The following is a 12,303-nucleotide window of genomic DNA, read 5'->3' as shown; positions in this document are numbered from 1 at the left end:
GGGAATGCAAGCTGGTGCAGCCACTCTGGAAAACAGCATGGAGGTTCCTCAGAATGTTGAAAATAGAACTGCCCTATGACCCAGCAATTGCACTATTGGGTATTTACCCTAAAGATACAAATGTAGTGATCCAAAGGGGCACATGCACCCGAATGTTTATAGCAGCAATGTCCACAATAGCCAAACTATGGAAAGAACCTAGATGTCCATCCACAGATGAATGGATCAAGAAGATGTGGTATATATACACAATGGAATACTATGCAGCCATCAAAAGAAATGAAATCTTGCCATTTGCGACAACATGGATGGAACTAGAGCGTATCATGCTTAGCGAAATAAGTCAAGCAGAGAAAGACAACTATCATATGATCTCCCTGATATGAGGAAGTGGTGATGCAAGATGGAGGCTTAAGTGGGTAGGAGAAGAATAAATGAAACAAGATGGGATTGGGAGGGAGACAAACCATAAGTGACTCTTAATCTCACAAAACAAACTGAGGGTTGCTGGGGGGAGGGGGTTTGGGAGAAGGGGGTGGGATTATGGACATTGGGGAGGGTATGTGCTTTGGTGAGTGCTGTGAAGTGTGTAAACCTGGTGATTCACAGACCTGTACCTCTGGGGATAAAAATATATGTTTATAAAAAAAAAAAAAAAAAAAAAAAAGAAAGGACCAATACCCAACTTTTGTAGCAACATGGACGGGACTGGAAGAGATTATTATGCTGAGTGAAATAAGTCAAGCAGAGAGAGTCAATTATCATATGGTTTCACTTATTTGTGGAGCATAACAAATAGCATGGAGGACATGGGGAGTTAGAGAGGAGAAGGGAGTTGGGGGAAATTGGAAGGGGAGGTGAACCATGAGAGACTATGGACTCTGAAAAACAATCTGAGGGTTTTGAAGGGGTGGGGGGTGGGAGGTTGGGGTACTAGGTGGTGGGTATTATAAAGGGCACGAATTGCATGGAGCACTGGGCGTGGTGAAAAATAATGAATACTGTTATGCTGAAAATAAAAAATAAATTAAAAAAAAAATCAAAGATAAAAGAAAAAAAAAAAAACACATGAGAAATGACCAGGGAAGAGTTACCTCAATTGTTTGCTTGCTTTCCAAATTAGAATAGAGTTATCTGAAAAGTAATGTAGCAAAACTTATCTCTCCCTTTGAGAAAAAGAAAAAAACATGGATAAGGAAGATGTGGTCCATATACACTATGGAGTATTATGCCTCCATCAGAAAGGATGAATACCCACCTTTTGTAGCAACATGGATGGGACTGGAAGAGATTATGCTGAGTGAAATGAGTCAAGCAGAGAGAGTCAATTATCATATGGTTTCACTTATTTGTGGAGCATAACAAATATCATGGAGGACAAGGGGTATTAGAGAGGAGAAGGGAGCTGGGGGAAATTGGAAGGGGAGGTGAACCATGAGAGACTATGGACTCTGAAAAACAATCTTAGGGGTTTGAAGTGGTGGGGGGTGGGAGGTTGGGGTACCAGGTGGTGGGTATTATAGAGGGCACGGATTGCATGGAGCACTGGGTGTGGTGAAAAAAATAATGAATACTCTTTTTCTGAAAATAAATAAATTAATTTAAAAAAACAAGATAGCAGTCTTAATAAATAAATTGATTAATAAAAAAAATTAGCAAGTAAATGAAAAGGAAGACTTCCACTACCCAGAGCTTTCATCCCTGAAGCACCAGCATTGAGAATGGCGCCAGCCCAGTTTTGAACCTTGTGTCTGCAAGGACTGGGAAGCAGAGGAGGGTGACACAGCCACATGAGTCCTCCTTTGGTCTGTGTTAGAGGGGGCACAGGAGAACTCGGACACAGTCGCACAGTGGATTCCCTGACTGCACTGAAAAGTGAAGCCGGGAGTTCTAGATGAAATTTGCTAACCATTTTATAAATAGCATTGATAAGAAGTCACTAAAGCAAACACAGGTCATCAATACTGTTGAGGTCCAGCCTGGGAATCCACCCACTGGGGACTGGGTTTCTCTTCTATTTCAGTTTCTAGACTACATCACTCACTCTCTCTGGACCTCTGTTATCTCATCTGTGACCTGGGAAATCTATGGAAACCATGATCCCGAAAAACACACTATGGAAACTGTATTAACAACCATCTGTGGAAAGAGAGCCTGACTCTTGCTAGAGCTCTCAGTCTGTGGTGCTGGCAGGAGTCACGTGCACCTGCTGCCATCATGGCTGGACGGCTCGAGTCTTCTCTGTGTCCACCAGCACAGCCCAGCCAGAGGGCAGCCACACTCACCCACAAAGAGCTGGCTGTTGAGCTGCAGGCAGGCATGGCCATCTGCGGGCGCAGCTTGTGTCTTGCTGGCGAGCTGGTCCACTTGAAGGGTCGCCTCCTTTACATTCCTCTCAGCCCTCACGTGGTGCCACCGGTTGTCGTTAAAGGGAGTGGGAGACTGCACTGTGACTTCACATCGCCCATTCCCCACATCGAAGGAAAAGGTCACTTCTGCAGGAGCTGCAAATACAGAGAAGAGAGTAGTGTGGTTCATTCCCCAGGGAGGAAATTCAGCCTCAAGAGACAGGAGGGCAGCGGCAGGACAAGCTCCTTATGAAAGCAGATGGTGACACTGCTGCCGACCAATGTCATTCTGAGCTGGCTAGGAGGGCAAAAGAAATGTGTGTCCCAAGGGAAGAAAAACAAAGCCATTTTACCTGATTCCCCCTCAGACAATGCTCCTCATCTTGCTAAACCTTAAGGAGTAGAGATCTGTCCCCACAAGAGGGAAACTGGTCTGTGGTCTGCATTCTTATATATCAGAGAATTTATTTCAAGGTGGGGGGAATCCTCATGTACTTTATTTAAAAAGCCCTCTGTGAAATTTTGAAGTAAGGAACCGAGCCTTGCATACATGCATGAACAATGTGGCGAGTCAATTACATGAAATGATTCTGCAATTTAGGGAGTAGTTATCGGACCAGTTTGGTTTAAAAGATCCTTACTGCACACACAGGGCAGCACAAAATTGGACAGACTGTGTGTGTTTTGTGAATCACTGTTTACCTCTCTATTGAAAATAAGGATTTAAAATAATGGAGCTTTAGGTGCTCCTGGGTGGTACGGTTGGTTAAGCATTCGACTCTTGGTGTGAGCTCAGGTTGTGATCTCAGGGTCATGGGATCAAGCCCCGCACTGGGCTCCATGCTCAGCATGGAGTCTGCTTAAGACTCTGTCTCCCTCTTCCCCCCCCCCCCCAAGCCTGCTCTCTCTCTCTCAAATAAATAAATCTTTTTTAAAAAGGTATTAGAACTTTAGTTTGCATTAAAGGAATACAAGTGACAAAGAAAACATAGCAGTACTTTGGGAATTAGGTTCCCAGAAGGGTTATTGCTATATACTGAGGCCTGGTGGCTTTGCCCAGAAGGCAACTCACTGTGAAGCTCTAGCCTGATGAAGTCTGTGATCCCCAGGTTCTCTACAAACACCCCAGAAGGCGCTGTCGTCTTAAAAAAGAAAGACACATCAGCACTGAGCTCTCCACGGAATGCAGGGAAGTGAAGGTATGAGGTTTCGGTGTTGAAGGAAGCGGAATTCCAAAATGAATCTGTTTCCAAAAAAAAAAAAAAAAAGACAGTGACAATAGCAAGGAAACAGAATAATAACCATATTTTGTATTTCTAGCAATTTTTTTTACCGTTGTTACCATTTTTACCATCATTAAATGCATTCATTATCTATGCAAGCCTTCATTTGGGGGTTCTTCCAAACATACAGCCACAATGTGAATATCCAGAGAGTGACTCTTTCAAGGATTAAGACGGACAAGACTGCAACTGAGTGGACAGATAATCACTGGAAATACCCTGTGTTTTTTAGAAGACAATATTATTTATAGATTACCATTAAGTCAAATAGACTTTGGGGGGACATACAGTTAGATGAACTTTAATACACGTGTAGAGTTGTATAACCACCACCAAAATCAGGATAAAGGACAGCTCCATCCCCCCTCCTCCCTCAGGCTGTTCTCTTACAGTCACACCCTCCTCCTGCCCCTAAGCCCTGGTCATTGTGATCTACAGTTGTGCCTTTTTCAAGTGTCATATAAACGGAATCACACTGTAGGTAATCTTCTGAGACTGGCTTCTCTCACTCATTGGAATTCGAGATTCATTCAGTATGCCATAACTTATTGCTGCTCTATCATCCTCCATTGTGTGGATCGGGCCACCATTTCTTTGTCACTGGAGAACATCAGTATGGCTTCCAGCTTTGATCATTCACAAACAGAGCTGCCCTAAACATGTCTGCTGATCACACGTGTATCTGCAAATAGTTCTCTTTCTTGCTTTCCAACCTGGATGCCCTTCCTTCCTTCCTCAGTTGCTGCACTGGCTAGGACATCCAGTGTGACTGAAGTCACAGAACAGAAGTGGTGAGATTGAATATCCTTATCTCGTGCCCACTGCTGCAGGGAAAGTGTTCAGTTTTTCACCAGTAACCATGCTGCCAGATGTTCTGTATGTAGATAATCTTTATTAGGATGAAGAAGTTTCCTGTTATTTATAGTTTCCTAAAAATGTTATCATGAGTGGTATCTGATATGAATGTATCATGTTAGTTCATGATATAATCATAGTAATTCAAATGATTGCGTTCATATCAGTTGATGCAAAAAAAAGCATTTGATGTGATTTTTCTTCTTTCAACTGTTAATATGGTAAATGACATTGATTGATTTCCAAATATGGTCAACCCTTAAACAACAAGGGGTTTGGGGCACTGACCTTTGCACAGTTGGACATTCACATGTAACTTTGGACCCTCCAAAAACTTAACTACTAATGGCCTACTGGGCAGGTTGACTGGACACCTTACCAAGAAGCATCAACATTTGGTTAATACACACTTTGCATGTTATATTATTATATACTGTATTCTTACAATACAGTGAACTGGAGAAAACAAAATATTATTAAGAAAATCACAAGAAAGAGAAAACACATTTATAGGATGGTACTGTATTTATTGAAAAAACTCTGCACACAAGTGGACCTACCCAGTTCAGACCCATGTTTTTCCAGGGTCAGCTGCACTGAATCAGCCTTGTGTCCTGGGGTAAACCCCAGTTGGTGATGATGTATTATTCTTTTAATGTTCCTGGATTTTTTGCTAATGTAGTTGAGGATTTTTGCATATGTATCTGTGATGATGCTATTCATAGTTATCCCTGTCTTAATTTTTTTTTTTTTTGGATTTTCTTTGTCTAGTTTGGTATTGGGGCAATGTAGGGCCCTCATAAACTGTTGGAAATAATTTCCTCTGCTATTTGCTGAAAGAGATTGTGCAAACACAGTGTTATTTCTTCTTTGGTGGAACTCACCAGTGAAGTCATCTCTGACTGAATTCAATTCTGTCAATACTTCTGGGTCTCTACTAGTTCAATTTATCTTGAGTGAGTTTTAGTAGTTAGTGGTTATCAAGGAATTAGTCTGTTTTATCTACATTGGAGAACTGATATGTGTATAGTTGTTTGTGGTATGCCATTATTATCCTATTGATGTCTGTAGGGTCTATAGTGATACTCCAGCTTTCACTACTCATATTGGTAATATTTCTCTTCTCTCTCTCTCTCTCTCAACAATTTTGCTAGAGATTTATCTATTTTATTGTTCTTTTACAAATATTTTGTTTTTATAGATCTCTGCCTTTAATTAATTTCTCTTATCTTTATTATTTCCTTCCTTCTGCTATTTTGAATTATTTTTTCTTTTTTTCTAATTTATTATGGTAAAAGCTTAAATCATTCAGTTGAGATCTTTTTCTTTCACAATACAAGCATTTAATGCTATTACTATCTCTCCCAGCACTGACATAACTGCCTCCCACCACTGATATGTTGTATTTTCCTTTTCATTCAGATCAATATGTTTTATAATGTTGAGACGTCCTTGACTCATTTAATATTCAGTAGTTTGGTGTTTAATATTTAATATTATATTTAATATTTAGTAGTTTGGAGACTACTGAATATTAAATATATTTATACTATACTATATTTATATACTATACTATATTTATACTATTATATTTAATATTTCTAAGTGTTTGGAGACATTCTCACTCTCTTTGTTCTTTGTTTCTAGTTTAATTCATTTATGTCAGGGAATGTATTTTTGTGTGATTTATTTGATATGTGCTCAAGTTTGTTTTGTGACATAGAATATGATGTATCCAGGTGCAATTTAAAAGAATGTGTATTTTACTGTTGGTAGAGTGTTACATAAATGTCAATTAAATTCTGTTGCTTTGTAGTGACATTAGGTTTTATGTACACTTTGCTTGTTTCCCCTGTTTTAGTTCCAAAGATTAATGAGAGAGGAGTATTTTATTCTCTAATTATAATTGTGATTTTGCCTACTTCCCCTTTCCATCTTGTCAGTTGTTGCTTTATGTATTTTGAAGGTCAGTTATCAGTGTACACATTTAAGATTCTCATGTCTTCTTAATTGCTTTTTGTATCTATTAATTTTCTATGCTTTCAAGCAAAAATTTAATACAGAATGTCCAGCTTTCTTTCAGTTAGTGTTTGTGTAGTATATCTTTCCCTGTCGCTCTTTTTAAACTTATGATATCATTATATTTGGAGTGAGTTTCTTGTACAAAGTACATAGTTGAGTCATACCCATCTGTCCTTTAACGGGTTTGTTTGGACCATTTATATTAAATATAAATGTTGACAAGTTCAATTTAGTTTTACCATTTTATTATTTTTTTCCTGTTTCTTAGGCTTTGTTGTTCTTTTCTGTCTCCTTTGGAGTTAAACATTTTTTAGTATTCTATTTTTGTCTCTAGCAGTTCCTTGGTTAGTTATTTTAGGAGTGACAATATATACACTTAACTTTTCAGAGTCTGCTCAGAATCTGCATTTTAACCACTTGGACTCCTATGTCAAAACCTCACCAACAATTCTGTCAGTTTACCAAGTGCTCTTCATTTATTGCTGCCAAATGTATTCCATCTGTACAAATTAAGAGCTCTATGAAATAATGTTGTATATTTTGCTTTCAACCAAAGGTATATTTAAAATAACTCAACAGGAGAATAGTCTATTATATGTACCCCAATATTTACCATTTCTCAAGCTGATTTTATACCCCTGAGATCCCAAATTTTCTTCTGATAGCATTTCACTTCTGTCTGAGTCTTCCTTTAGAAAGTCTTTTAAAGTATCTTCTGGTAAGGAATGCTTTTAGTTTTCCTTCATCTGAGAATTTCTTTATCTTCATCCCTGAAGGAGATTTTTGATGAATATGGAATTCCAGACCAACAGTTCTTTACTTTTAGCCCTTGAGAAATGTTTTGCCACTTCCTTCCTGGCTTCCATATTTCTACTGAGAAAGTCATGGACTTATGAGTAGGAGTTCACCTACAGATGATGCATCACTCTTCTCTCTGGTTGATTTCAAACATTCTTCATTGCCTTTGTTTTCAGCAGTTTAATATTGATGTGTCTGGAGGTGAATTTGAGTTTATGTTTCAAGTTCATCCAGCTTCTCAAGTCTGTTTTTTGCCAAACTTGGACAATTTTCAGCCTTTTTTCTTTCCATTTTTTTTTTTCAGCACCACACTATTCTGTCTGCTTCTGGATGCTCAATTACATGAATATTAGATCTTTTGTTGTTGACTCAGAGTTCCCTGAGGCCCTGTTCATTTTTAGATTTTTTCTTTCTTTTGATCAGATAAGTCATTCCTATCATTAAGGCCACTGACTGTCTCATCTCAGATCCACTATTTGGCCCACCCAGGACATCTTTTATTTCAGTTTTGTATTTTTCAGTTCTAAAGTTTTCATTTAGCTCTTTGGATATCCTATTTCTTTGGTGAATGTTCTTTTTCTATTTCTTACAAAAGTGTTTATGATCACTTGTTAGAGTTCTTGTGTAATAGCTCTTTTAAACTCTTATAAGTTCATTCTAACCACTGTGTCACAATTGCATTAGTATCTGTTGATTATATTTTCCTAAGCCAGCTTAGGTTCTTTGTGCTAAGTAATTTTGGATGACTTCCTATATATTTTAAATATTATATTAATAAATTCTGGGCTTTGTTTAAATGTTGTGGAGCATGTTGATTTCATATATATATGCATATGCATATATACAAATTTTATTTTATTTATCTTTTTGTAAGACAAAGTGTTGTTTATTTTCACAACAAATAGCTTTTAGACTAGAGGGTAAATAAAATATATATAAATAAAAATAGAATAAATGCTAAATATATTAATAGGTATGGCAGAGAATTGGCAATGAATGAACAAACCAACAAATTGCAGAAGTAACTAACATGCTATATTTAAAAGTTGAGGATTTTTCATGATTTTCCATGTCTGGACAGATCTCAGAGTTATTGTAAATAATAAGAGTATGCAATCATATTTGAGCACCTTAGATAAGAGCATGAAATGTATTGACTGGAGTAAATCCTGAGAAACTCCACACCCTGTCACTTCATGTGTGCCTGATCTGGAGACTCATCTGCAAAGATGTCTGAGAAAACAGCTTGGAGGTAGTATAGCAACAAAGCTATACCAATCTATATCTTCAAGAATTTTGGATCATTCCTGTTCATCTTTACTTGTGTTCCTGCTTAGACTCCACTAAGAATGCCTGTTGAGCTCAAGGTCACTCAAGCATGGTATATATTTTGTGGTTTCCTTGTTAAATGTCAGACCAATGGAAGTCAGGACACCTGTTTTCTCATTTCAAGAGGAGACTCAGTCCTTTTTACAATGTCACAACATTCCAAAAGGCTTTTGCATGGCTTCACGTGAGGTCTGAATCATATTATATAAATGTAGGCATGGCTTTACATTACAAGTGTATAATAAATGTGTTGTATTAATATATTATCTTTTCATGGAATTTGTATCAATTTAGAACACACTGTAAAAGTTACATTATATGTTCAAAAGCTTTCTCAGCTTCTTCTTTTTTTTTTTTCTGATCTCAGCCCTTTTTATTTTATGCATAACATAGCAAGCAAGCTTACATGATTTAATCGAGGACACACAACTAACTAGTTAGTGTCAGAACCACTATCAGGCATTTAGTTTTTTCATGGAGGGTATGTGATTTGGTGAGTGCTGTGAAGTATGTAAACCTGGTGATTCACAGACCTGTACCCCTGGGGATAAAAATATATGTTTATAAAAAATTAAAAAAAAATCTTTGAAAGAAAGAAAAAAAGAAAATATTCAAATACTTAAATTTCACAAATAGAAAAACTTTATTTTCTATTTTGTATGGAAATTAAAAGCAACATACCGCTTTCTCAGCTTCTAATACACTATAGTCTATGCTCTCAGGACAAATATAAAAGGATCAAGGTTCTCAAAGTAGTTTTGTATTCAATTGGAGGATTATTTTTCTTAAGTATCATATGACTAAAATTAAAATTATTTTTAGAAAATTGCCATACGCCTTTAGGCTTCAAAAGGACTCATGTATTTCTACTTTCAGTTCATTTTTTTAACATCTAAGTTTTTCAAGTGAGAGGGTATTTTTTAAAGTGTATTTATTTTCTAGATGCTCAGCCATTTTCTTTTTTTTTACTGTTTTTTTAAAATTTTTTAAAAATTTCTTTTCAGCATAACAGTATTCATTGTTTTTGCACCACACCCAGTGCTCCATGCAATACGTGCCCTCTATAATACCCACCACCTGGTACCCCCATCTCCCACCCCCTTCCCCTTCAAAACCCTCAGGTTGTTTTTCAGAGTCCATAGTCTCTCATGGTTCACCACCCCTTCCAATTTCCCTCAACTCCCTTCTCCTCTCCATCTCCCCATGTCCTCCATGTTATTTGTTATGTTCCACAAATAAGTGAAACCCTATGATAATTGGCTCTCTCTGCTTGACTTATTTCACTCAGCATAATCTCTTCCAGTCCCCTCTATATTGCTACAAAAGTTAGGTATTCATCCTTTCTTTCTTTCTTTTTTATGATTTTTTTTTATTTTTTAAATTTTTTATAAACCTATAATATATTTTTATTCTCAGGGGTACAGACCTATGAATCGCCATGTTTACACACTTAACAGCACTCACCATAGCACATACCCTCCTCAATGTCCATAACCCCAGGGTATTCATCCTTTCTGATGGAGGCATAATACTCCATAGTGTATATGGATGGAGCACATCTTCCTTATCCATTTGTCCATTGAAGGGCATCTTGGTTCTTTCCAGAGTTTGGCCACAACCTGAATAGACTGATATCTAGTAACAAGATTAAAGCAGTGATCAAAAACCTCCCAAAAAACAAGAGCCCAGGACCTGATGGATTCCCTGGGGAATTCTACCAAACTTTCAAAGAAAAAAATAACACCTATTCTCCTGAAGCTGTTTCAAAAAATTGAAGCAGAAGGAAAACTTCCAGACTCTTTTTATGAAGCCAGCATTACCCTGATCCCCAAACCAGGCAAAGAACCGACCAAAAAGGAGAATTTCAGACCAATATCCCTGATGAATATGGATGCTAAGATTCTTAACAAGATCCTAGCAAACAGGATCCAACAGCATATTAAAAAGATTATCCACCATGACCAGGTGGGAGTCATCCCTGAGTTACAAAGATGGCTCAACATTCGCAAATCAATCAATGTGATAGAACAAATCAATAAGAGAAGAGAGAAGAACCACATGGTCCTCTCAACTGAAGCAGAAAAAGCATTTGACAAAATCCAGCATCTGTTCCTGATTAAAACACTTCAAAGTACAGGGATGGAGGGAACATTCCTGAACTTCATAAAATATATCTATGAAAGACCCACAGCAAATATCATCATCATCCTCAATGGGAAAAAGCTCGCAGCCATCCTGTTGAGATCAGGAACATGACAAGGATGCCCATTCTCACCACTCTTGTTCAACATAGTATTAGAAGTCCTAGCAACAGCAATCAGACAACAAAGAGAAATAAAAGGTATTCAAATTGGCAATGAAGAAGTCAAACTCTCCCTCTTCGCAGATGACATAATTCTTTATATGGAAAACCCAGAAGACTCCACTCCCAAACTACTAGACCTCATACAGCAATTCAGCAACGTGGCAGGATACAAAGTCAATGTACAGAAATCAGTGCCTTTCTTATACACTAACAATGAAAATACAGAAAGGGAAATTAGAGAATCATTTCCATTTACTATAGCACCAAGAACCATAAGATACCTGGGAATAAAACTCACCAAAGAGGTAAAGGATCTGCACTTGAGGACCTACAGAACACTCATGAAAAAAACTGAAGAAGACACAAAAAAATGGAAGACCATTCCATGCTCTTGGATCGGAAGAATAAACATTGTTAAAATGTCTATACTGCCTAGAGAAATCTATACTTTTAATGCCATTCTGATAAAAATTCCACCTGCACTTTTCAAAGAGCTGGAGCAAATAACCCCAAAATTTGTATGGAATCAGAAGAGACCCCGAATCGCTAAGGAAATGTTGAAAAACAAAAATAAAACTGGCGGCATCACGTTACTTGATTTCAAGCTTTACTACAAAGCTGTGATCACCAAGATAGCATGGTACTGAAATAAAAACAGACACATAGACCAGTGGAACAGATTAGAGAGTCCAGATATGGACCTTCAACTCTATGGGCAAATAATCTTCGAAAAAACAGGAAAAAATATACAGTGGAAAAAAGACAGTCTCTTCAATGAATGGTGTTTTGAAAACTGGACAGCTATATGTAGAAGAATGAAACTAGACCATGCTCTTACACCATACACAAAGATAAACTGAAATGGATAAAAGACCTCAATGTGAGACAGGAATCCATCAGAACCCTAGAGGAGAACATAAGCAGTAACCTCTTTGATATCAGCCACAGCAACTTCTTTCAAGATATGTCTCCAAAGACAAAGGAAACAAAAGCAAAAATGAACTTTTGGGACTTCATCAAGATCAAAAGCTTCTCTACAGAAAAGGAAACAGTAAAGAAAACAAAGAGGCAACCCACGGAATGGGAGAAAATATTTGCAAATGACAGTACAGACAAAAGGTCGATATCTAGGATCTAGAAAGAACTTCTCAAACTCAACACACACAAAACTGATAGTCATATAAAAAATGGGCAGAAGATATGAACAGACACTTCTCCAATGAAGACATACAAATGGCTATCAGACAAATGAAAAAATGTTCATCATCACTAGCCATTAGGGAGATTCAAATTAAAACCACATTGAGATACCACCTTACACCAGTTAGAATGGCCAAAATTAGCAAGACAGGCAATGTGTGTT

The 12,303-nt window shown here is 37.5% G+C and overlaps 1 protein-coding gene across 1 annotated transcript in view; it reads right to left on the bottom strand.

The window, feature by feature from the left end:
- The window catches only part of LOC309859336 (contactin-associated protein-like 3), a gene marked incomplete at its 5' end in the record, with an annotated part of 227,730 nt that overhangs the window by 22,856 nt on the left and 192,571 nt on the right, over positions 1-12,303 (bottom strand). Inside the window, 2 exons of the mRNA XM_082719986.1 lie at positions 2,286-2,504; positions 3,421-3,591. Coding sequence (XP_082576112.1) covers positions 2,286-2,504; positions 3,421-3,591 — 390 coding nt within the window. The remainder of the gene's footprint in view (positions 1-2,285; positions 2,505-3,420; positions 3,592-12,303) is intronic.

The sequence above is a fragment of the Mustela nivalis genome (genome assembly GCF_964662115.1).
Source record: "Mustela nivalis genome assembly, chromosome: 2".
Lineage (NCBI taxonomy): Eukaryota > Metazoa > Chordata > Mammalia > Carnivora > Mustelidae > Mustela > Mustela nivalis.
The sequence above is the reverse complement of the archived record's forward strand: the minus strand, read 5'-3'. Positions and strand labels throughout refer to the sequence as shown.